The sequence below is a fragment of the Chiloscyllium plagiosum genome, chromosome 29, assembly GCF_004010195.1.
Source record: "Chiloscyllium plagiosum isolate BGI_BamShark_2017 chromosome 29, ASM401019v2, whole genome shotgun sequence".
NCBI classification, from domain to species: domain Eukaryota; kingdom Metazoa; phylum Chordata; class Chondrichthyes; order Orectolobiformes; family Hemiscylliidae; genus Chiloscyllium; species Chiloscyllium plagiosum.
Genome location: NC_057738.1, coordinates 40206439 through 40232781, shown reverse-complemented (window position 1 = coordinate 40232781; position 26343 = coordinate 40206439). Strand labels below are relative to the sequence as shown.

At 43.1% G+C, this 26343-nt stretch overlaps 1 protein-coding gene across 4 annotated transcripts in view; it reads left to right on the top strand.

Annotated features, from left to right (window-relative positions):
* Window positions 1-23788, top strand: part of LOC122564555 (cadherin-20-like) — a 153981-nt gene extending 130193 nt beyond the window's left edge. For all 4 annotated transcript variants that reach the window (XM_043719619.1, XM_043719618.1, XM_043719617.1 and 1 more), the window contains 5 exons: window positions 1412-1548; window positions 5610-5731; window positions 8393-8510; window positions 16905-17156; window positions 22429-23788. In XM_043719619.1, the coding sequence (XP_043575554.1) occupies window positions 1412-1548; window positions 5610-5731; window positions 8393-8510; window positions 16905-17156; window positions 22429-22925 (1126 nt within the window). In that variant the 3' untranslated portion in view covers window positions 22926-23788. The remainder of the gene's footprint in view (window positions 1-1411; window positions 1549-5609; window positions 5732-8392; window positions 8511-16904; window positions 17157-22428) is intronic.
* The last annotated feature ends 2555 nt before the right edge of the window (window positions 23789-26343 follow it).

Genomic DNA, 26343 nt, shown 5'->3' with positions numbered 1-26343 from the left:
CTCACAGGATGTGGGCCTCACTGGCTTATCCATGGTTTATTGCCCATGCCTAAATCTACATTATAGTCACTCCCGTCCACTGTCCTGTCACTCAGTAAAGGTGGGAGGAGCGATCAAATTGAACCCTGCTTGGCAGAAGCTGAAACTGAAGGTTATCAATTAAGATCCCTCAGTTGAATTTGCTGCAGGAAGTCCAATTAATTCCAACTAACTTCCAAGCCGGCAATTGAGTCTTCCACCTACAAGAAGTGGGGTCCTTTAAATATGCCAAATGTAACTGTAATCCTGAACTCTGAATAGAGGTAAAGATAAGCAATACAGGGCCCAAAACAGAACAAATCATTTTTCAGGAAAATTATAAAATAATAATATAAAATATTATCGAATGGTGAGAGAGTACAGAGCCTGGAAATGCAGAGGCATCTGGATGTCCTCGTGCATGAATCACAAGAGGTTAGAAAGCAAGTACAGTAAGTAATTCGAAAGCTAACAGAATGTAACTGTTTATTGCAAGAAGCATTGAATACAAATGTAAAAGAGTTTACGCTTCAGTTTTACAGGTGAGATCACACCTGGAGTACTGTGTACATTATTGGTCTCCTTTTTCTAAGGAAGGGTGTATATGCATGGGCAGCAGTTCAGAAAAGGTTTACCACACAATACCTGGAATGGATGGATGATCTTCTGTGGAATGGTTAGACAGGCTAGGCTTGTATTATAGTGTAGGATGTATAGCAATACCATGTACTTTAGGGTTTGGATTTTGAACTAGTGGAATGTGGGGTTATGTCAGTGTGTGTGAGGGCGTTTGATGATTAACTGGTCAGTCTTTCTGGAGCCTGCCTTTTACTTTAAACTAGTATGAGAGAGAAAGAGAGGGAGAGAGAGAGAGAGAGAGACAGTCCCAGGAATTATCATGGGAATTTGTTTGCATTGAGTGTTTTACAATTTACATTTCTGCCATAGAAAAAGTTTGACAAGCATTGACTGTCTTCAAGAAGGAGTTAGACATAGCTCTTAGGGTCATATGGATCAAAGGAAGAGGAAAAAGCAGGAACAGGGGACTGAGTTGGGTGATCAGCCATGATGATATTGAATAGCAGGACAGGCTTAAAGAGCCAAATGGCCTACTGCTGTACCTAATTTGAATGTTTCTCTGTCTTCATCCCTTCTTTATCAAGGAGACTGAAACTGTACACAGTATTCTAGGGAGACAGTCAGGAGTAATGAATGCACAGCATTTGCAATCTCTCAGAATAATATTTGACCAGCGATGATTGAAACGAAAAAGCAAACGTCATAAAAAGTTAGGTTGATCTTAAATTATATTTGATTGATTTTTTTTGATGCAAGAAAGCTATATATTATTAATGTTGCCTTTTCCTCTCATCTTTTTCTGCTGATTTCAAAGATATTCAGTTGACCGATCCACTGATCCCACAAGATTCTTCTACATTGACATAGCATCCGGAGCTTTAATGATTGCAAAGCCATTGGACCGAGAGCAATTCTCATGGCATAACATCACAGTCCTGGCAATGGAAATGAGTATGTACCTGAGGATCACTCAATATTTGATTAAAATATTGCACAGCCCTTTTGTGTTAGCAGTTTGTGTTAATTCAGTTTGACGAGATAATGCAGTCATGGTGCAACATGAATTAAAAGGAGCTGGGGGGGTCAAGGAAAATGTGCTCAGGTGCTGTGAGGCAGCAATTCAACCAAGTTCCCAAAGTGACTTTCAAACAGTCAACAGTTTAGATTTTATCTTATGTGTAGCGTTTAATAACATTTTGAAATGAAAAGGTTTGCCTTTTGATGAACATCTTCACAATGAGGCTGCACTGAAGTTGAAAGCTGATGCATTCTCAGGGTCTGAAGATCAGTTAAGACGCCTTTGAATAAGGAAATTATTATGCCCTGCGGGGTCATTTAACAATATTCATTGCTTCGAAGTTATAAACCTGCTGTGCTTGAGCAAAGTTAGGGCAATCTAACCAGAGAGTGGTCCTGCCATGCCGGGGAAAGTACATCAGTAATTTAAGCACAAACCTTAGAATACCCAAAAGATACATTAAGAAATATAAATCGGCTTGGAGTAATCAATGGTAAATTCTGCCCTTGTGTTGGCCTAAGCTAAAGACTCCATCTACAGAGAGTCAACAATTCTCTCACTCCTATTTCATGGTGCATAAGGCTATTCTGTTCAGCTTTAAAGTGTGGTCGGGATTTGTTATGCAAACAATAGAGTGTGTCCTGGCTTCATCAGTTATTTTTCGCATTATGGACTGGCAGAGCAAGGAAACCCCTGTCTATACCACCACTGACAAATTCTGCACTCACAATTCTCTGATGGTGTGTGGGAGAGTAGCCAGGAGATCACAATCAATTTCAGCATACAAAGTGACAGCAGCCCCTGGAACTTGCTCCACTCTTCAATAAGATTGTGGTTGATCTACCTCAACTCCCTTTTCATTGTCTCCCCATCTCCCTCAATTTCTGAAGAAATCAGAAATCTGCCAATTTCAATCTGATGGGGCAGGCATACCTAACCCTCTCAGGGAGAGAATTCCCAAAACTATTTGAAGAATGTCTTCGCATCTCAGTCTTAGATGTTTGGCCCCATAGTGTGATACTGTACACCTGTGTTTTTAATTCCCCAGCCAGGGAAAACATCTCAGAGTCTGGATGTAAATTTGTTCGCTGAGCTGGAAGGTTCATTTTCAGACGTTTTGTCACCATAGTAGGTAACATCTTCAGTGAGCCTCCGGACGAAGCACTGCTCATGTTTCCTGCTTTCTCTTTATATGTTTGGAGTTCCTTGGGTTGGCAATGTCATTTCCTGTGGAGACATCATTTCCTATGGTAATGTCATTTCCTGTTCTTTTTCTCAGGGGGCGGTAAATGGGCTCCAAGTCAATGTGTTTGTTGATAGAGTTCCGGTTGGAATGCCATGCTTCTAGGAATTCTTGTGCATGTCTCTGTTTGGCTTGTCCTAGGATGGATGTGTTGTCCCAGTCAAAATGGTGTCCTTCCTCATCCGTATGTAAGGATACTAGTGAGAGAGGGTCATGTTGTTTTCTGGCTAGTTGATGTTCATGTATCCTGTGGCTAGTTTTCTGTCTGTTTGTCCAATATAGTGTTTGTTACAGACCTTGCACGGTATTTTGTAAATGTCATTAGTTTTGCTTGTTGTCTGTATAGGGTCTTTCAAGTTCATTAGCTGCTGTTTTAGTGTGTTGGTGGGTTTGTGGGCTACCATGATGCCAAGGGGTCTGAGTAGTCTGGTAGTCATTTCCAAGATGTCTTTGATGTAGGGGAGAGTGGCTAGGGTTTCTGGACATGTTTGTCTGCTTGTTTGAGTTTGTTGCTGAGAAATTGGCAGACTATGTTCATTAGGTACCCATTCTTTTTGAATACACTGTATAGATGAATAGAAAGCAGGAAATATGAGCAGTGCTTCATCCAGAGGCTCACTGAAGATGTTACCTAGTATGGTGACGAAATGTCTGAAAATGAACCTTCCAGCTCAGCGAGCAAACCTACATCCAGAACCTCAACCTGAGCTACAAATCTTCTCAAAATCTCGGAGTCTACCCTTCCCAATCCCTTCAGACTTGTGTATTTTTCCAATCAGATCACCTCTTGTGGTTCTAAATTCCAAAGAATATAGGACCCAACATACTCAACTCTTCCTCATAGGTCAACCCCAGAGTCTCTACCAATGAATCAGCTCCTTGGTCAATTAACAATGCCACGACAAGATTCCAATCCATACATAAAGCACTGGGGTGAAATCTGTAATACCAGCATACTGATATCAATATTGGTTTTATTTTTATGAGAAATTAGTCAATCTGCAGTGACCCTGTGATTCAGTAATCTCAAATCCCACTCCAGAGATTTCAATGCATAAGTCTTACACACAATGCTTAAATCACAAACTGGCCATTTGACCCAACCAGACACTGCTGTTTCTCATGCATCCGAGTTCTTCCTATCTTTCCACAACTAACTCTATCAGCAATAACTTTCTGTTCCCTTCTCCCTTTTGCCTCTCCTATGTACATCTATACTTCTTGTTTCAACCTTGAGATGGACAATCATGGATGTCAAATTATACAATGCGTATCGAACAAGTTGTCGTAGCTAAGGCATAGAGTTCAAGAGCAGGAAGGTGGTGCTGGAACTGTGTAAAAGATTGATTAGGACACAGCAGTTCTGGAATCCACATTATAGGAGGGATGTGACAGCATTGGAGAGGAGGCAGAGGAGGTTTACCAGGATGTTGCCTGGGATGGGAGCTTTAGTTATGAAGAAAGATTGGATAGTTTGCTTTCCTTGGAGCAGAGGGGACTGAGAGGACAATATGATTGAGATGTGTAAAATTATGAGGGGCATAGAGTGGAAGAAATCTTTTCCTTTGATGAAGGGATCAATGACCAGGCACATTGATTTAAGGTAAGGGGCAGGAGGTTTAGAGGGGAATGCAAGGGAACCTTCTTTTCACCCAGAGGGTGGGAATCTGAAACTCTCAGCTTGTAAGAGTGTGAGGCAGAAACCCTCATAACAATTTAACAAGTATTTAGATGTGCACTTGAGATGCCGAGATATATAAGGGTAAGGGCCAAGTGCTGGAAATTGGGATAGAATAGTTATTTTTGACCAGCGTGGACGTGATGGGGCCAAAGATCTTTTTTTTGTACTGTAGACGTATATAACTCTTGAACTTTAATTTATAATGAGGATAGAGACAATCACTAAAATCAAAGGAAAGTGTAAAATAATAAGTTTGTGCATTTGTGATAATTTCAACATGCAAATAATTCCAATTTGTTGAAAACTGTATATCTCCTTCATTTACAGAAAAAAAAAATCTTCTGCAATCTATAGCTTATATATAAGTCCATGAAACAAATGCTGCCAGGTGGAGTCCAGGACATTCTTTATTGCTTACATGGAATTAATGCGTTCCTTGGAGCCTCTGTTGCAGTGAGCTCTACATTCTCACTGCTCCTTGAATAAAGGTATTTGTCCTGAATTCCTGCCTGGATTCCTTGATGGCTGTCCCACACTGATGACCTCTAATCCAGACTGGCACTCCCCAGTGTGTTCTGTGGCAATGCTGCACCATCAGAGACATCAAGCCGAGATACCAGCTGCCCTTTTGGCACTGTTCCGAAGACAAGCAGGGGATTTATCTCTGTTCATCTAACTAATAACTTTCCCTCAATCACATCACTGAGAAAGCAAACTATCTGATCCTGACCACCTGGCTATTTGTTAGAGCCTTCTCCTGTATTAATGGCTACCTTGTTTCCCAACATTACACGTCAAAAATACTTAATGGGCTGCAATATGTTAGATAGTGAAAAGTTCTACATAAATGCACCTTTATTCCTTTCTTTAGGTCAGAATAAAACTGATTTCAGTAAAGTGTGAAAGGGTTTGGTCATTTGTAAGTTGTTACAGGGGCAGCTCAGTATGAGATGGCAGAGCAAAAAGTCATTGACTAATATACATCTTTAGACGTATGTGTCTAGCTTGTGCCAGCCCAATATTGATCACAGATAAAGTGAGCTGTCTGGATGGTGTCTGCTTCATTTCAGAGAACCCCACACAGATTGGGAGTGTTTCCGTCACAGTGAAAGTCCTCGATATTAACGACAACGCACCCGAGTTTGTGAAGGATCGTGAGGCCTATATCTGTGAAAATGCCAAACCCGGTCAGGTAAGGAAAAGTTGGGACTAGGCTCATTGCATCAAGATTCCCTATGAGATTCACAAGACAGCATCACACCCTGTTTAACTCCAATGAACTGACTAGCTGAAGCACTGTGAGGCGTTTTTATGGAGAGGATAAATTCTTGAATTTTTCTCTCCTGGTTCAAAAATCCTTTGCTCCTGAGAACCCATATCCAGAAATTGTTCAGACATTCACAACTTTATAAAAGATGTTTTTCGAATGAACTGGCACATACCCCAGAGATGATAGAGAGTAGCTAATGCTCACTGGGGTGTATATTTAGGGCTGATTTTCTGGTGGATTTCAAAAACAAAGGGCTGATTTTCCCCAGTAAAAAGGCAATTTATCAAGAAGGGGGGAAACACACTGGTGTTTGTATCATACTATGAAATGCAAATAAAAAGTTGCAGAAGGTAGGCTGACTCCCTTTTCAGTAAACTTTGATAAGCAATAATACACATACACAGAGTCTTCCCATTCATATGTTCTTGCAGTTTCCTGATATAAGTGGATTTTTGTTCCAAATATACAAATATGATGCTTGATTTTGTTTGCCCAGTAGAGAAAACCTCTTTCCTTCCTCAGACTTGACCCAATTCCTTGGTGGCTCGAATGGATTCACTTTAGCATCTCTTCATTCAACCTCTTCAGGATAATGACACTACTCCCTTTCTTCATTATCTTCAACTGTCAATTCATCTGAATTGAATTGAATTGAATTGAAGTTATTGTCACGTGTACCGAGGCTCAGTGAAAAGCTTTGTCTTGCGAGCAATGCAGGCAGATTACAGAGTTAAGTAGCACAGATAAGTAAATAATAGGTAAACAGCGGCAAAACAAAAACACAGGTACAGGCGAATGTTAAGAGTTTGTGAGTCCATTCAGTATTCTAACAACAGTAGGGTAGAAATCGTTTCAAAACCAGCTGGTGCGTGTGTTCAGGCTTCTGTACCTTCTCCCCGGTGGTAGAGGTTGTAGATAAATATTGCAAGGGTGGGATGGATCTTTTAAGAATGCTGGCGGCCTTTCCTTGACAGCGGGCCTGGTAGATGGATTCTATAAGATGGGAGGTTGGCCTTTGTGATTGTCTGGGTGCTCTCTGGCTATCCTTCCAACACTCAATCCTGCGAAACCTGGAGATTTGCATCTTGCTTAATAGTTTGCTTGAGATTTAAGTTAGAGACTTAATTCTGACTCTTCTGTGATTGGCAATCTATTTCCACTCAAATGCAAAGAAAATTGTTGTCAAGGCAGCGGAAGGAGCCAGGTATTTGTAGTGTTCCATTGCAGTAAGTGTGAATGGAGACTGCAGAAAGAATGAAGGACCCTGAGTTTCCATTGGCCTGTTATTTTAATTCTCCAGCATGCTGTCACACTGACATCTCAGTGCTCAGCCTGCTGTGGTGTGGATTCGTCTGGTTGAGTGCAATTCTAACAATACTCACGAAGCTCAATCTCATCCAAAGACACAGCAGCTTATTTAACCACTGCCCATCTACCAAACATTAAACATTCACTCCCTCCACACTGGGGCACAGTGGCAGCTCGATGTACCATCTGCAAGATATACTGCAGCAACTAGCAAGTCTCTTTCAACATTACCTTCCTACATAGACAAGCGTAGAAGACATCAGGGAACATCACAGCCTGCATGCACGCTGTCAAACTGGTACAGGGCAACTCAGTGGTGCCTCACAGTGCCAGGGTCCCGTGTTCAATTTCCACCCTCAGGCGACTGTGTGAAGTTTGCACATTCTCCTCATGACTGTGTGGGTTTCCTCTTGGTGCTCTGGTTTCCTCCCACAGTCCACAGATGTGCAGGTTGGGTGGATTGGCAATGCTAAATTGTCCACAGTGTCCAAGGATGTGCAAGCTAGGTGAATTGGCCATGAGAAATGCAGGGATGTGGGGAGAGGGTAGGGGAGTGGGTCTGGGTAGGATGCTCTTCAGAGGGCAAAAGTGAGGACTGCAGATGCTGGAGATTAGAGTCGAGAGTGTGATGTTGGAAAAGCACAGCAGGTCAGGCAGCATCTGAGGAGCAGGAGAGTCGACATTTCGGGCAAAAGCCCTTCATTAGGAATGATGTGCTTTTCCAGCTCCAAACTCTTGACTGCTCTTCAGAGGGGCAGTGTGGACATGATGGGCCAAATGGCCTGCTTCCACCCTGCAGGGATTCTTCCTCTCCATGATTCTGTGAAATCACATTCCAACCTGACTTAGACCTATATCGTTGTTCCTTCATTGTCACTGAGTTAAAAGTTTGGAACTCCTTGCCTATTAACACTGTGGATGTCCCAATAGACCAAAAATGCAGCAGTTCAAGAAACCACTCACCTGTAGCCTCTCCTAGGCAATTAGGGGTGGGCAGCAAATGCTGACCTAGCCTGTGTTGCCCACATTACATGAACACATTTCTAAAAAATGAGAAGCATGGTGTGAATTTTTTATTTACAGCAATATTTGACAAAACCAATCCCTTGCTATTGACCAGAACAGATTATTGCCCTGTGCGTACTGGTTATGAGGTGGTCACTAGTTGCCGAATTGTTTGCTGTGTGTTTGCATCATCGTTTTTGTGCAAAGTGCACAGAATCAGCTGCCGTTGACAACGGAATGACTTCTGTGAATCTGCTCCTTTTTCAACAGCTCATTCAGATGGTCAGTGCAGTGGACCTGGATAATCCTCAAGGAGGTCATCACTTCTACTACAGCTTAGCTCCTGAAGCAGCAAGCAACCCAAACTTCACCGTGCGTGACAATCAAGGTATAATACACTTACCTCCGCAGCTCCTTCACATCACACTGCAGTTTTTCCCCAGGGTCATCTATTTAGTTTGAAATTCACACTAGAGTGAAACATAAACAAAAAGATGTAAAGTTCCTTTTTGTATTCACTTCAGCTTTCTGTACAGTGTCTTGGTTTATTCTCTGTGAGGAGGTGAAGAACTGTTTATTTGTAACAGCACTTTGCTCATAATCTCTGAATATTTCAACAATAGGTATTCACAAATATGTATTTTTCTGGAACTGCAAAACAAATATTAACGGTTTCTAAAGAGTAATATGCTTTGGACGAAGTGAATGCTGAAAGAATTGTAATTTCCCTCAACAAAAGCAAACAAAGCAGTGCCCACCACAGAATCTTTTGTGATATACCAAGCTCCATGATCTTTGTTATAATGCAATGGTATCTCATCAGCATGCTCAGTGTATCTCACATTGTTTTGTATTTCACAATCCATATTGTTTGCTAGTCACAATGTTGTTCAGCACACTTCAAATCAACATCACTAACATCGTTAATATTGCCAAAAGGGACCAAACATCTTGTAGGTTTTTTAAAATATAAGTAATCCAGGCCGTTTCGATTGTGAAATAAAACACATTTCTTTTTCATTCATGGGTCGAGGGGGTCTCTGATTAGGCCAACATTTACTGCTGAGCCCAAAATGCCCCAAGGGCAGTTAAAAATCAACCATGTTACTTTTGCTTTGGAATCACATGTTGGCCAGTCTGGGTAAGGGAGGCAGATTTCCTTCTCTGAAAGATATTGGTGAACAAGGTGAGGTTTTTCATGACAATTAACAGTCATTAATATGGTCATCGTTATACAAGCTTTACTTGTAATTAATCCAAATTTGTACTGAATTCAAATGTTACCATTTTTCATGGTGGGATTCAAGCTCAGTTCCCCAGAACGTTACTGTGGAATTCTGGGTGGCTAGTCCAGTGATGTTACCATGAAACTGCCTCCACATAGCTGCAAAGCAATGGATAAACAGCTAAAAAAGGAGTTTTTTAAAATCAAACAGAAAGACTTGCATTCCACTTCATGATCTCAGGAGATATCAAAGTGAGTTACTGTCAATGGAGTGTAGCCACTATTGTACTGTTGGCAATGTGGCACCCAATTTACACACAGCAATCTCCCACCAACAGGAAGGTGATAATGTCCAGGTCACTTGCTGCAGCATTGTTGATTGAATGATAAATGTTGACCAGGATCTCAACAAAAAAACTCCACTGGTCTTCTTCAAAACAGTGTCATGGGATCATTTCAAGGGGTCCATGAAATATAATGTGTAATGTGTTTGCATTTTTACCATGTATACATGAGGACACGCATAGTCAGCTGGATTGCACTCTGCAAAATGCACAAACATATATATTAATTTGTCAATGGTAAGTGGCATGTTGCCAGAGAGAGAAATAGCACTGTCAACAAGGTAAGTGCTTTAAGCCAATACTACTAATCTTCCATTGAGACACCAGTCTGGAGTATCTGTCGGCTCTGGGTGTCTGTGCATAGATTCTCCCCAAGGATGCTTGCACCTTCTCACTAAATCAAAACTCTTCAATATGATTTTATTAACATCTGTACATGGTATGTTCTTAACAGGGTTACTGTTTCAAATTCAATCACTCTTCTTCAAAACTGCTTTGAAGAAATCATAATGGAATTGAAATGTTAACTCTGTTTCTCTCTCTGCAGATGTTGCTAAACCTGCTGAGTACCTCTAGCATTTTCTGTTTTATTTTAGATTTCCAGCAGCTGCAGTATTTTGATTTCATATGGAGGCCCGATCAAATGTTAGCAACTTGCTGTCTAGCAAGATACTGCTCTCACACCCACCCTAGCCCCAACCCCTATTTCTCCCACTGAGCAATCACAACAACGTGCAAGGCTCAATATGGGGTCAGAGTGAGAAAATATTTGGGAAGCACTGAAAGAGAGGCTTTGGTATTAGTTGGTGTTTGCACAGGAGCTGGAGTCAACATTCTCACAAGCTAGGCTACAGCTTCCAGCTTGTATTTTCTCAATAATGGCATAGGGAGGCTAGTCTTCATATGATGTTGCCTGGCACAAGTCAACTCAAGGTTGCTGCTCTCTCTGGTTGCTCCCAGATGGGATCTCATTGGGAGGTCAGGAAGCTGAAACCAGAAAAGCAGCTGAGGTTGGGGAATCAGAGCTCCAGCCAGTGACTCCAAAGCACTGGAATTCTGCAGAAGCAGAGACTTCAGTCAATGTATATACATTAAACTTACACAACAGCTTTTCATGACCCTGTTAGCTAATTTGATCTTACTCATCTTCTGAATGGTTCTCTGTAAACTAGTTTTAATAATTTAACCCAAATACAACCCTATAAGCTCTGCTAGCAGAAGAACATGAGAATTAACCCTAACCCAATCCCAGGGAGCTACCCATCATATCCTTATTCTTGGTTGCAGCTTTAGGATGACCTGGGACCTGGTAATAACCTCACACTTAACTCTCATTTTAACTCTCACTAGCAGATTCCAGTTCCCGCATTCTATCCTAAGTGGTAATAAGTACCTTGCAGTTAAGATTTGCATTAGCACATGTATTTGCAGTTGATGAGTCCACCACAGATTTATATTTAATTTATTGTAGTATTTTAAAACTAAGTTTTCCCACTAGCTTTCTCTCAAAGCATTTCACAATCATTCATTTAATGTGTACATTTTGCAGATAAAGTGCTGTGTGACTGCAGTTCTTCTTTTCTCTCTCCTTGCTTCGATGTGCAGATTATTCTGTGGCCCCATGTACACAACTAGCGGGTGACACATTTTAAAAACATTTAGGTGTGTTTTGCCTATCTATTAACATTGAAGGTCAAAGTTCACTTAAGTAATTGAGGCAGTTCTGAAGGAGAGTTACCATGGACTCAAACTGTTAACTCTGTTTTTCTGTCCACAGATGCTGCCAGACTTGCTGAGTTTCTTCAGCATTGTCTATGTTTGTTTCAGATTTTCACCATCCGCAGCTTTTATTTTAAGTAATTTAGCAGTTTATGGCTAACATACAGGGGGACTTCAGACCCTAAGGGTATAAGAAATAGGAGCAAAGTAGGCTATTCAGCTTCTCAAGCTTGTCCATCATTCTATAAAGATTATGGCTGATATGTTCCTGACTTCAACTCCTCTTCCTTGCCAGCTCCCCATAGCACTCAATTCCTCAATATTTCAAAAATCTATGCACCTTCTCATTAGATACTGATAGTGATCTACCCTCCATAACGAGGTGGGATAGAGAACTTCAGACATTCACTATCCTCTGGGACAATAAATTCTTATTTTAAATGAGTGTCCCCTAATTTCAGATTCTCCCACACACAGTGGACACATCTTCTTAACATTTACACTGTGTTCCCCTCAGATTCTTGTACAGGGGTCTCACATTTACAAACACCTGACTTACAAACATGATCCCGTACAGGGGTGTAATTTTAAAGATCCAACATAGAAATAGTTCTCTATTTACAAGCAGCTGTTTTATATTGTCCTGCATGTGTCCCAACTTGTGTATGAATTAACTTGCAAATAGACTCAAGAACAGAACACATTCGCAGCCCTGAATCTGCTTCTCATGCCTATCATCGTTTCTTAAATATGGGAACCAAAACCACACAGTATTGCAGATGCAGCCTCACCAGCAAAACTGTACAGTAGGAGCAAGACTTCCCACTTTTAAATTCCTACCCATTAGCACGAAAGGCCATTCGCCTTTCTAATTACTTGCTGAACTTGAATGCTCGCTTTTTGAATTTCATGCACAAGAGCACCCAGATCCTTTTGTGTGTGTTGTTTTGAGTCTCTCTCCATTTAAATAATAGTTTGCCTTTTGATTCATCTTGCCAATGACCTCTCCCCTTATTCCACTGAACTCTATCTGCCAACTTGATACTCATTTATTCAAACTATCCATATCGCCTTGTAGATTCCTTATGTCCTCATCATAACATGCCCTCCCATCTATTTTGTACAATCATCAAATTTAGATACATTACACTCTACCCTTTCTTCCAAGTCTTAACATAGATAGTAAGCACTTGAGGTCCTGGGACTGATCCATGTGGCTCTCCACAAGTTATATCTTTCCAAACTGAATAAAACCATTAATCTTGACTCCCTGTCTTGTGTGTTAACAACCCTCAATCCATGCTAATACATTACCCCAGTACTGGGAGCTCCTATCTTGAGTAATTTATCTGATGCTTTATCCAATGCCCTCTGGAAGCCCAAACAGGCTACATCAACCTGTTCTACATTATTGATTATCCTTATGATATCCTCAAAATATGCCAACAAATTTATCAAATATCATTTCCCTTTCACAAAACCATATTGACTCTGATTGCATTAAGTTTTTTCTAAGTGTTCTGCTACTTTTTCCTTATTAGTAGATTCTGACATTTTTCCAACAACAGGTGTAAGGCTATCTGACCTACAGTTCCCTTCTTAAATAGGGGTGTCATGAACAGCTTTCCAATCTGCATGGAATCCTCCCAGCGAGTTCTGGAATATTTCAATCAGTAGCTCCACTATCTCTGCAGCCACTGCCTTTAAAAGCCTTGGATACAGGCCATTGGGTCCTCGTGACTTGTGTGTCTTCAGCCTCAATAGTTTGACAAATATGTTGACCCTCATGAAAGAAACTGTTACAATGCAAAATCAGCACCCCAGCTGTTATATTTGCAATGTTAGCAGTATCCTCCACTATGAAGACCAATGAAAAATATTAGTTTAAATTAACTGGCATTTCCCTGTTTCCCATGATCAATTCCTCATTGCATCCTCTAAGGCTCTCATATTTTTGCTACTTCCTTTTTAAATAGCCACAGATGTTCTTGCTGCTTGTTCTTATCTCTTGTTAATTTACTTTAATGATCACATTTTTCCCTTTATTAGACTTTAGTCATCCTCTACTGGTCATCTCCTCTGCCCTGAAGCTCTTCAACCATGTACTGAAACAGACCCGCAACCACAGCCACATCTGCTTCCTACCCTTGCTGCCTGACCTACTGTGCTTTTCCAGTACCACTCTAATCTAGACTGTAAAATAATTGCTAATCCTTTGGCTTACCATCAGTTTACACTGCCTTAGTTTGTGATTGAATACTTGCTTTGACTATCTTTGATATCCATGGGTTATTCTCCCTGAGTCCTTTTTCCTGACCAGAATAACTTGTTGCTGATTATTATGAAATACTCGCTGAAATGTCTGCTATTTTTTATCCACTAATTTTCCCCATAGTCAGTTTTCCCAACTCACTGTAGACAACGCCTTCTTCATTCCTCTGTAACTGCCTTTATTTAAGTTAAGCACACTGGTTTGAGACTCGAGGTGCTCTCCCTCAAACTGAATTTGAAATTCTGCCATGTTGTGATCACTACCCCTAGAGGATCCTTAACCATGAGGTATCTTATTAATTCTACCTCATTACACATTACTGAATCTAAAATTAGAATTAGAATTAGGTTTGATTGTCACATGTACTCAAGTACAGAATTATAGAGGTACAGTGAAAGATGTCCAATGTCACCACACACAATACTATCTTAGATACAAAGTACCGAGGTACAAATCTTAGCTTCTAAAATAGATTAGGTACGAAAATAGAGAAATAAAGAAAAAAGCTAAAAGTTCTACATTACAGTTCTTCATAATATAAATCAAGGAAGTAACGTTAAAAGATAAATATTACTGTCCTTCTATAGCCTGCAGTCGGTCCATGCTAGGGGTTTTCCACCATGCTGGGCCCACCCAACCAGGATCACAAGGTGCTGACCGCACAGACCCCAGTCCACTGACCGCCAGCTGCCCTGCTCCGAGACCCCAGTCCATCGGCCATTCTGCTCCACTCTAATCTGGGATCACTGACCACTGACCATCCCACTCCACTCCAGGCCCACTGACCAACCCACTCCACTCTGGGCCCACTGACCATCTCACTCCATTCCATACCCACTGACCAACCCACTCCGTCCAGGCCCACTGACCATCTCACTCCACTACCGGCCCACTGCCCAACCCACTCCACTCCGGGCCCACTAACCGTCTCACTCCTTTCCACGCACACTAACCGTCTCACTCCATTCATTGCTCACTGACCATCACACTCAACTCCGGGCCCACTGACCAACCCACTCCACTCCAGACCCACTGACCATCCTACTCCACTCTGGGCCCACTGACCATCCCCCTTCACTCTGGGCCCACTGACCATCCCACTCCACCATGGGCCCACTGGCCATCCCCCTTCACTCTGGGCCCACTGACCAACCCACTCCACTCCGATCCCAATGACCATCTCACTCCACTCCGGTCCCACTGACTGTCTCACTCCACTCTGCACCCATTGACTGTCTTACTCCATTCCGTGCCCACTGACCATCCCATTCCACTCCAGGCCCACTGACCGTCTCACTCCACTCCAGGCCTACTGACCGTCTCACTCCATTCCGTGCCCACTGACCATCTCACTCCACTTCATGCCCACTGACCGTCTCCCTCCACTCCAGGCCCACTGACCGTCTCACTCCACTCCAGGCCCATTGACCATGCTGCTGTGGCCTGCTGGGAAGTACTGCTCTCAGAAACAATCCCTGATGCCCTTTGAACAAATTTGGCTTCCATGATATCCCTACCTAGCTGATTTGTCTATTAAATATGCTAATTAAAATCTCCCATGGCAAGTTTATTGCCCTTCACACACACCTTCGTAATTTCTCTGTTTGTACTTTGTCGTTATACATCTGGTAACTCTTCAGAAGCCTATAGAGAACTTCCACCTATAGCTGCTTTCCCTTGCTATTCTTTATTTACAGTTGATTTTACATCAGGATCTATTGTAACTTTACCGCCACTCCCATAACACTGATTCTGTCCTTTATTCACAAAGCCACCTCACCATCTTCTCCTTTCTGCCTGTTTTTCCAGAATTAACCTTGAATATTGTGTTTGCTATCTTGGTTACCCTGCAGCAATGTCTTTATAATGGCTATCAAGTCATATTCAATTGTTTCTTTTTCTCTTCTACATTTAGCCATTCAGCCTTAAGCTTTGACTTTTTACTATTATTATTTATTCTGTTTCCAATTTCTGCTGCACGCTTCTGCTTATATTTTCTGCTCCCTCTGATTATCAATTCATCTCTTCACTATCCTGCACTCTGGCTCTCTTGTTTCTTTTTGATTTTTTAAGCTTCCCTTTAATTGGAATATTCACCACCATCCCCCCACCCTACCCTGACTAATTAACAACCCTAGTTATTATACAATTCACCAGGACTCTGGGCCCAGCATGGTTCTTATGAAGCCCATCCCAATGGAACAGCCCCCTCATTCCTTAGGCTTCACTAATATCCTTTAGGGAGGGAAAATTTGGTTCCAGACCCACAGGAATAGGGTTGACTTTTAAATGCCCTCGGAAATGGCCAAACAGGCTGCTTACTGCTCCAAAATGTGGCAGAAGGTCGACCAGCTCACATTAGAAGGGCTTATGCCCGACACGTCGATTCTCCTGCTCCTTGGATGCTGCCTGACCTGCTGCGCTTTTCCAGCAACACATTTTTCAGCTCTGATCTCCAGCATCTGCGGTCCTCACTTTCTCCCAGCTCGCATTGGCCAAGATATTGGAAACAATAAGTGCACACAGTCCTGCCAACTCTACAATGTATGTGATGTGATAGAATATTCTTGCCTGGACGTGTGTTAAAAAAAAAGGCAACACTATCTAGTCAAAGCAGCCTGCTTTATTGATAGCCCATTCATCCCCTTTGACATTCACTTTCCTCATCATCAATGCTGAGTAGCAGCAGATGTACTGTAACAACTCAGCACTGCTCCTTAGACAGCACCTGCCAAACCCATAACCTCTTGCAGCTGGAAGGACAAGGGCAGCAGACACATGGGAACACCACCACCTGCAAGTTCCTCTCCCTCTCCAAGCCATTCACCATCCTGATTTGGAAATATGCCACCATTGCTTCAGTGTCACTGGGTCAAAATCCTGGAATTCCCTCCCTCATGGCATGCCCAACATCGCATACTGCAGTAATTCAAGAAGACAGCTCACCACCACCAACTCTGGGACAGTTAGGAATGGGCAATACATGCTCCTCAAACAAAAGTCTTTATTTAAGATTCCCAGCAACCGCTGTATTTTAATAGATGTTTGACTCATAACTGTCCCCTGAGCAAATCACTTAGTTGTATAGGGACTGTGATTAAATACTGGCCTTGTTTGTGACACCCACATCCCATGGATGAATGAAAAGAAAAGCCACTTTTCCAACACTGCATTTTGTAAATCAAATTGAAGCCTGTTTTGTGCTATGTTTGATCCTTTTAGACAATACTGCCTGGATTCTGACCAGAAGAGCTGGGTTCAAACACCAGGAGCAGGGAACCTATTACCTACCCATTCTCATCGCTGACTCTGGTCTTCCAATGCAAAGCAGCACCAGCACTCTGACGATCAGAGTGTGCGGCTGTGATCCTGATGGGAATGTTCGATCCTGTAGTGTCGAGGCCTACAGTCTTCCCATCAGCCTGAGCAGAGGAGCACTAATCGCCATTCTTGGATGTATCTTCATCATGCTGGGTAAGCTAATGACTTTAAACATCGACGTTAGATTGGCCCAAAAGGGTCAGTGACAGGCATTTCAGGAGACATTTGCAACTCCACAAAGGGCAGTTGATGCCAGCTCGCATGGAATATAGGAAGGGGTGGAGACTGTTCAGCCCATCGAGCCCTGCTGTTCTAGGTCATGATGTGGAGATGCTGGTGTTGAACTGGGATCGACAAATTTAAAAATCACACAACACCAGGTTATAGTCCAACAGATTTATTTGGAAGCACTAGCTTTTGGAGCACTGCTCCATAGGGTGATTGGCAACCACCTGATGAAGGAGCAGCGCTGCAGAAGCTAGTGCTTCCAAATAAATCTGTTGGACTATAACCAGGTGTTGTGTGATTCTTAACCTCATTCTAGATCATGGCTGATCAATTAGTTATTATTATCAAAACGAATTACAGCACGTCAGCTAAAAGTGGATGTATACTTCCTTACCACCCAAGACAAGCTAGAAGGTAGGAGTGTTTGTTAAATGTCTTTTCACCCACCCCAATCCTTCCTCCCATTTGGATTTGATTGAAGCCCAGTTCATGGCCACTTTAGCACCTCACACACCCCTCCTGGAATGTATTGCCTGGAAATGTGGTAGAGGCAGATTCAACTGAACCATTCAATGGGACATTGGATCACTATTTGTATAGAAATGTGTGCAGGGCTATGAGGAGAAGGCAGGAGATTGGCACTGGGGAATAGAATCTCTGCAGGCATGATGGACCGGATGGCCTCCTTCTTCCCCAATGCTGTGATTGTGTGGTTCATGCTATTTTACTAAGCACCTCCCTGCCCCTGCCCCATTCCCCAAAGCAGGGAGATACTTACACAAGCAGGTAGTCTGCATGTGTTAGTGACCACTGGTGCCCCATGCCTGTCAGCGATGCCTCTCCAAGGGCATACCCAGTCCCTCCCCACCCTCCATCACCAACCCCTGCTCCCCCTCAACCCTCCCACAAATAATCACTTGGGCCTGCAGCTCACAACCTGCCAATAGCCTCAGTCAGGCCTCTCCTCTTTCTCAGGACTGTCTGCAGTTCCATCCATGACCAGCACTCCAGCTTGGCGCTGCTGAGACTGTAGAGTTACCGGCCAATGAGACTGACCACCAGCTCTCCAGAATGGGCCCTCGTTTCCCAAGGGGGAGGAAATCTCCCCCTGAGCCAATTCAGGGCCGGTCATTGATAAAATGGCTACAAGGCAGTCAGGCATTTTGGCGGATGGGCTCCTGAGCGCAGGGTGGGGATGGAGATGGTGATCCTTGTGTCCTCAGTAAAATCCAGCCCATGAAGCTGGGACATGGATCAGCCATGATCTGATTAAGTGACTGAATGGTCTCCTTCAGTTCCCATGCACCTATTAACCTGTTCCATGCAACACCCTTCTAAAGTCAGCCTTGAGGTGTCAACCTTTATTTGTTCCTTAACATCATGGCTCAGCAGAAACATACAAATTGTTCCAGCAGACTGAGAGTTGAGTGAAGTTCACAATAGGTGATGAGTTGCTGATGAACAGCGAAGGCCAAATTTAGGGAGGTGTGCTCCTGGTGGGGGTTTTGTCTGGGAGCGGGGTATACAATCCATAAGACCATCAAGACATAGGAGTAGAAATTAGGCCATTCAGCCCACCTGGTCTGATCCACCATTGAATCGTGACTAATAAGTTTCTCAACACCATTCTTCCACTTTCTCCCTGTAACCTTTGTTTCCCTTGATACTCAAGAACCTATCTCAGTCATAAATATATTCAATGACCCTTCCACACCCTTCTGTGGCAGTGAATTACATGGATTCACCACTCTCTAGATGAAGAAGTTTCTCCTTATCTCCATTTTAAAACGTCTTCCTTTTACTTTAAGGCCTCGGCCTCAGGTCCTAGTCTCTCATATCAATGAAAACATCTTCCTCACATCCACTCTGTGCAGACCATTCTGTCTTCTGTAATGAGATCCCCCTCATGCTTCTAAACTCCATTGACTATAAGCCCAAGGTCCTCAAACATTCCTTGTGTGTTAAGCTTTTCATTCATGGGACCATTCTTGTGAACCTCCTCTGAACACGCTCCAGGGCCAGTACATCCTTCCTGAGATATGGGGGCCAAAACTGTGCACAATACTCCAAATGTGGTCCCCTTGGTTTTACGACAATCAGAAATTATTTTACTGGAGACATAATGGAAAGTAGGCCTGTGGTTTCCTGGTTCCTGTTTCAATGGGACAGCCTCCCTGATTGGTCCCTGTTTCAGTGGGACAGCCTCCCTGATTGGTCCCTGTTTCAATGGAACTGCCTCCCTGATTGGTCCCTGTTTCAGTGGGACAGCCTCCCTGATTGGTCCCTGAATTAGTGGAACAGCCTCCCTGATTGGTCCCTGTTTCAATGGAACAGCCTCCCTGATTGGTCCCTGTTTCAATGGAACTGCCTCCCTGATTGGTCCCTGTTTCAATGGAACTGCCTTCCTGATTGGTCCCTGTTTCAGTGGGACAACCTCCCTGATTGAGATGAACATTCATTGAGTAGATCCTTGTAATTCTGTAACCCCTCATTTAGGGCTGAAGGGCAACAATTCAGGAGCTGATAAACTCATTAATTGTGTCAGTGAACCTAGGATCAGTACAAGGCCTGAAAGCACCAGATCATGGAACTCTCCATGTTATAGAAATGAACATAGAAAACAGGAACAGGTGTAGGGCATTCGGCCTCAGTAGCCTGTTTCACCATTTGTGATCAATTTATGGCCTCAACTCTACAACTTTAAGTCCTTTGTCAGCCAAGAATTAATATTGATGCACAGGGAATGGGAATGGGAATGGGAATGGGTAAAAGGCATTGAAGCAAACACAAAGTGCTGGAGAAACTCGGTAGGTCTGGCAGCATCTGATACTAAGGATACCCATCATGTGCAGGACAGATGCAGTGTACAAGATTCCATATAGGGACTGCACAAAACACTATATAGAACAAACAGGTAGACAGCCAGTAATCTGCATTCATGAACACCAACTAGCCACTAAACAACACGACCAGCTAGCCCTAGTATCTATGCACACAGATGACAATGGCCACAAATTTGATTGGGATAACACAACACTAATAGAACAAGCCAAACAGAGGACAGCTAGAGAATTCCTAGAAGCATGGCACTCATCCACGGACTCCATCAATAAACTCATTGACGTCGATCCACACTGCAACAGACAACCAGAAGCAGTAGGAACGAAACCAAATAAATTCCACCCGACACAGTACAGCAGCATTTCACAGGAGGCTCCACAGCACTGAGGATGTCACTAAGACAGGGGACGTAACGTCTGCAAACCAACCTCCCAGTTCGGTGACCATACCCACAATTACTGCAACAGTTAAAAACTTCATAGTGGGCATTTTTGTCTTTTTTTTATTATTTTCTGTGACAGGAAAATATGTCTACCCTTACAGTCACATGCCTCATACTATTGGACGATATTTAGTCATTACATAACGGCAAGTGATTGTGAGCAATGTGTCTCCAACCAAACTGTTATGATCTGACAAGGTGGGGGGGTCACACTACTGCTGTGCTGAGACAAGGTTGTAATGCAACATTCAGTTCACATTGGATCACTCCATTAACAAAGGAGCATAGCAATATTCCCAATACCACTGTTTCCTTTTTACCTCTTCAGGTCCATTACGATTGATCTCAAAAATCCAGGGAGGGAGTCTAGCAGTACCGTTGATTGGGGGGCATTAAGGGTCATTTTGACTTGGGGCAAAGTGGCCAAGATTGAATTTGTTGTTAGTTTATATCCACCTCCTTTTTCCTTGCATTGAACTCAATGGTAAGGGATTCACGGGTGATATACACCAGGTACTTTCAGTCATGGAGTTATACAACACGGAAACAGACCTTCGGTCCAATTTGTCCATGTCGACCAGAAAGTCTAAACTGATCTAATCCCAATTGTCAGAATTTGGCCCATATCCCCTCTAAAACCTTCCTATTCATATCCATACCTATCCAGGTGCCTTTTATTTACAGTCATGGAGTCATACAGCAAACATACTCTTCGATCCAACCAGTCCACACCGACTAGTTTAGTTCATTCCCAAAACTAAACAAGTCCCACTTGCCTACATTTGGCCCATATCCTTCCATATCTTTCCTATTCATGAACTTATCCAAATGTCTTTTAAATATTGTAACTGTACCTGTATCCACCACTTTTTCTGGCAGTTCATTTCACACACAAACCATTCTCTGTGTAAAACAAGTTGCCTCTTATCTCCTACCTCCCACCTCAATAAATAGGCCCTAGTTTGTACTCCCCCACCGTAGGGAAAAGACCTTTGTCATTCACCTTATCTATGCTCCTCATGGTTTTATAAACCTCAATAAGGTCATCTCTCAATCTCCCACGCTCTAGTAAAAAAACTCCCAGCCTTTCCAGTCTATTTTTTATATCCCAAACCCTCCATTCCAGGCACCATCTTGGTAAATTTTTTCTGAAGTCTAATAATATCCTTATAATAGGACAACCAGAACTGAACATAGTATTCCAGAAGAGGCCTCACCAACGTCCTGTTCAGCCTCAACATGACGTCCCAACTCCTACACTCAGAGGTCTGAGCAATGAGGGCAAGCGTACTAAACACTGCCCCAACTACCCTGATTTGGAGATGCTGGTATTGGACTGGGGTGTACAAAGTTAAAAATCACACAACTACCCTGTCCACCTGCGACAGAAATTTCAAAGAATTATGCACCTGAACCCCTAGGAGTCTCTGTTCTACAACACTACCCCGGGCCCTTCTATAAGTCCTGACCTTGTTTGTTTTACCAAAATACAACACCTGGCATTTATCCAAATTAAACTCCACCTCAGTCCATTGACCCAATTCACCAAGATCTCAGATAACCTTCTTCACAGTCCATTATACCACCAGTCTTGGCCAAAGCAAAAATCACACAACACCAGGTTATAGTCCAACAGGTTTATTTGGAAGTACTAGTTTTCAGAGCGCTGCTCCTTCATCGGGTAACTAGTGTAACTAATTTGGTGTCATCTGTAAACTTACTGTCCATGCCTCCTAAATTCCCATCCAAATAATATAATACAGTGCCTCTCATTTACACAATCTCCTGGGATTAGTATGATCTGCCCACTTTTTGAATCCAAAGGAAGTCTCCAAACAGACCACACTGTGTCTAATGCAAGAACCGTGGCCTAACCTTTGTTAACCTACACTATTTGTTGCACTTGCCTTTCAGTGTTGGTGTTATTTATTCTAACATTGAGAAGGCACAAGAAGAATTCCCTGATTGTCGACGATGAGGAGAATGTCCATGAAAATATTGTTCGATACGATGACGAAGGTGGTGGAGAAGAGGACACTGAGGCCTTCGACATTGCTGCCTTGTGGAATCCAAGAGAAGTTCAGATCTCGAAATCCAGGAGGGATATGCTTCCCGAAATCCACAGTGTCTCCAGATACGTATCGCAGTCCAGAGCAGGGAACAGCAACGTGAACAGCTACATCCTGGCAAAGTTGCACGATGCCAACACGGACCCGAGTGCCCCTCCTTTTGATTCCTTGCAGACTTACGCGTTTGAGGGGAATGGGTCGGTGGCAGAATCGCTGAGCTCCTTCGAGTCGGGCTCGACAGACTCAGACCTCAATTATGATTATCTCACCGACTGGGGCCCCCGGTTCAAGAAGCTGGCCGATCTGTATGGGGGCTCGGAGAGCGCTGAAGACTACTTGTAGCCAGCAACTGGGAGCTTCTTCGACTGAAACTAATCGCGTCAACATGAAACTCTCTCCATATTGGTCTAAAGGGCCTTTAATCAGGACAAAGCACCTTTTAGACCTTTTACCAGCTTTAATCACACCATGAAAGACAATAGCTGTGACTAGATGGTCGTGTGGGAGAAACAATGGAAAAATAATCTGATTTACTCAAGTCTTTATTCGCCTGTCAGCAAGAAGAGCAGAAAATAAGACATTAATGTGGCTCAGTCTCTGAGAATGAAAAGGGTCCGATCCTGCCTGTGTAACACTGAACACTAATCAAACGCTGAGCAATGACATCACACAGCCACCAGCTCTCAGGCGGATACAGTCTTCAATCGGAATGGGATTGACCTACATTTGGAATTTGCTTTTTCCTTTTTAGAACTCATTGTAAATACGTGCAGAGGCGCAGAGCTTATTAATCAGGCAACTGCTTCAGTCATACAGTTAGCAGGCTCATTTCCAGTCTGCGATGTCACACAGCTGCCCTGTTGTAAGACTTCTGAGTTGCCTCTTTCCTCTCTGTATATAAAGGAATCTCACAGATTGATGGTGGGGACGTGCAGCTAACCAATACCCCCTCCTATAGGCTGTAACCACTGCCCCCCCCTCCCTGCACCCCACCCTCATCAAGGCCTCAGATTTGGTTTTGCTCAATTCATTGAGCGTCAGCGACAACTTAAGGCAGGCTTTGTTTTGTTGCCCTGTCCTTAATTGCCATTCAGAGGTGTTGGTGAGCTGCTGCAGTCTGTGGGGAAGGGGCAGATATATTCCTGATGCCATTGGGTAGGCAATTCCAGGATTTTGGCCCAGTAACAATGAAGGGACAGCGATATATTTCCAAGTCAGGATGGTGAGTGGCTTGGAGAGGAAGTCACGGTGGGGAGAGGGGTGGGGTGGTGTGAGTGTGGTGTTCCCATGTATCTGTTGCTCTCCCTCAGTGGTAGAGGTCATAGATTTAGAAAGTGCTATGGGAGGTGTATTGGTGAGCTGCTGCAGTTCATCTTGTAGATGGTATACACTGCTGTGTATCTGAATGCGCAAGGTGATGGATGAAATGCCGGTCAAGCGGGCTGCTCTGTCCTGGATGATGTCGAGTTTGCTAAGTATTGTTGGAGCTGCAGCCATCCAGGCAAATGAGGGGTATTCCATCACACTCCTGACTTGTACTTTGTAGATGGTGGAGAGGCTCTGGGGAGTCAGAAGGTGAGTTCCCCACCTCTGAACACCCAGCTGTTGTAACCAAATAAGAACTGAAAGAAGCGTGGATGCTGTAAATCAGAAACACAAACCGTAAATGCTGGAAAGGCTCAGCAACTCTGACAGCATCTGAGACGAGAAATCAGTTAACGCTTTGGATTGAGTGACCCTTAACCTGGAACGTTAACTCTGATTTCTCTCCACAGATGCTGTCAGACCTGTTGAGCTTTCCCAGCATCTTCTGTTTTTCTTGCAAGTATTGTAACCAATGTGTTTGTTTGATCGGTCCAATTCAGTTTCTGGTCGATGGTCACCCCCAGAATGGTGATGGTGAGGGATTCGGCGATGGCAATGCCATTGAGTATCAAGGGGTGATGGTTAGATTTTTTTTGCTGTTGCAGGTTGTCATTGACTGGTACTGGTGTGGCATAAATGTTTGCCACTCATCAAACCGATATATTGTTCAGGACATGGTCTGTTTCATTATATGAGGACTCAGGAATGCTGCTGAACATCATGCAATCACCAGCGAACATCCCCACTTCTGACCTTATGGTAGATGGAAGCTCATTGATCAAGTGAAATAAAGTTGGATTTTATTCCACTTTTCTGAAAATCTGATTGGCTTTGGTATACAAACCATTCTCAACCACGTTGCCTGATGCACTAATCCTGCAGCAGTTAGTCAGGCTCTGTCACAACAGAGGGGCTGTGGAAGTGGAGAAACTAAGATGACTCTCAAGAAATGCAGCAGACATTTGTTTAACAGCATACTGGATACCTACGAAATGAAGGCTCAAACTGTCCTATATTGTCAGCCGAATCTAATGTTAGCAGCAGGGAAAAACAGTTTAAAAATATAACAAGAAAACACATTACATTTAAACCGAGACTGGGTGCAAGAAAATAGTGTTAAATCAGAGTGACAAATGCAAAAGCTCATTTTCCCTGAGTCTACATGTAGCTAGAATTATAATGGAATCAGAGAAGTGGAAATAGACAAGCAATGCAGATTTGAATTACAGAATTCACCCTGCGTGGTGCTTTGGGATGGCGTGCTACATCTGCCTGGCCTCAGTGGTCCAGGGAGCACAAGATGTATTGGTTTGTCCTGGTGTCTGGTGCACACAGGATCCAAGAGAGGAGAGTTCTCCAGGGAGTGTTGCCTTTGAGGTTCCTGTGTCCCTGGCAATACAGGCAGCTTTACCGCTCATCAAGTTTGATCTGTACAATTACCCATTGCACGTGAAAGGGAATTTTTGCTGCAGACCAGGAAGTGAAGAACTTGTGCACCTTTTGGCAACAAATAGTGTATTTTCTTGTTTATGGAAATTTTTTGTACATTTGTTAATTTCTTAAAAATTGAATATCGATGTGCTGGTTGCCAGTGCATTAGCAATTGTTTTAATAAAAGTAAAACATGAGCAATTTCTGTTGCTAGCTCTCTCAGTATAAGGTAATGATCTCTGCTGTCTGACACCTGAAGTGTGCATCCTGTTTAAATAAATCACTCCTTCAGCTTCACTGGAATTAGGAGCCTGACAGTGAGCATGAAACCTTTGACAATTGTTGGAAAAATCCATCACTAATGCCCTTTAGGGAAGGAAATCTGCCATCCTTACCTACATGTGACTCCAAACCCACAGCAATGGGGTTGACTTTAACAACCTTCTTGGCAAGTAAGAATGTGCAATAAATGCCAGTGATGCCCACATCTTACAAGTCAATAAAAAGAACAGCTCTCCACCCCGAGGGTTCTCTACAGTGGATAATATTTCCAGGGGTACATCCACCCAGTCACCTCTAACCTTTATCACCTCAGCCATTGGTCACCCACACACACATCCTCATGGCATCCCACCTTCATACAACCAATCAGGAAACAAATCAGCTCTTTGCTATCCCATTGGATGACTCTGGAATTGTCATTCAAACAGCTACTGCTCCCCCCATCTCCATGATTCAGAATTAATAAATTGAAACACACACAATTGCCCAGGTCTTCCCATCACCAGCAATACTGGGGAGAACGCCACTAACTGTGAGGATAATGGTGACCCAGACATTGCATGTCCTCAAACTAGTCCAGCAGCCCCTGGCTGCAGTGACGATCCATCAACATGGCCATTTGTTGGAAAACATCAAAAATAGGAACAGGAGTAGGCCTTTCGGCTCTTTGAGTGGGCCCTGC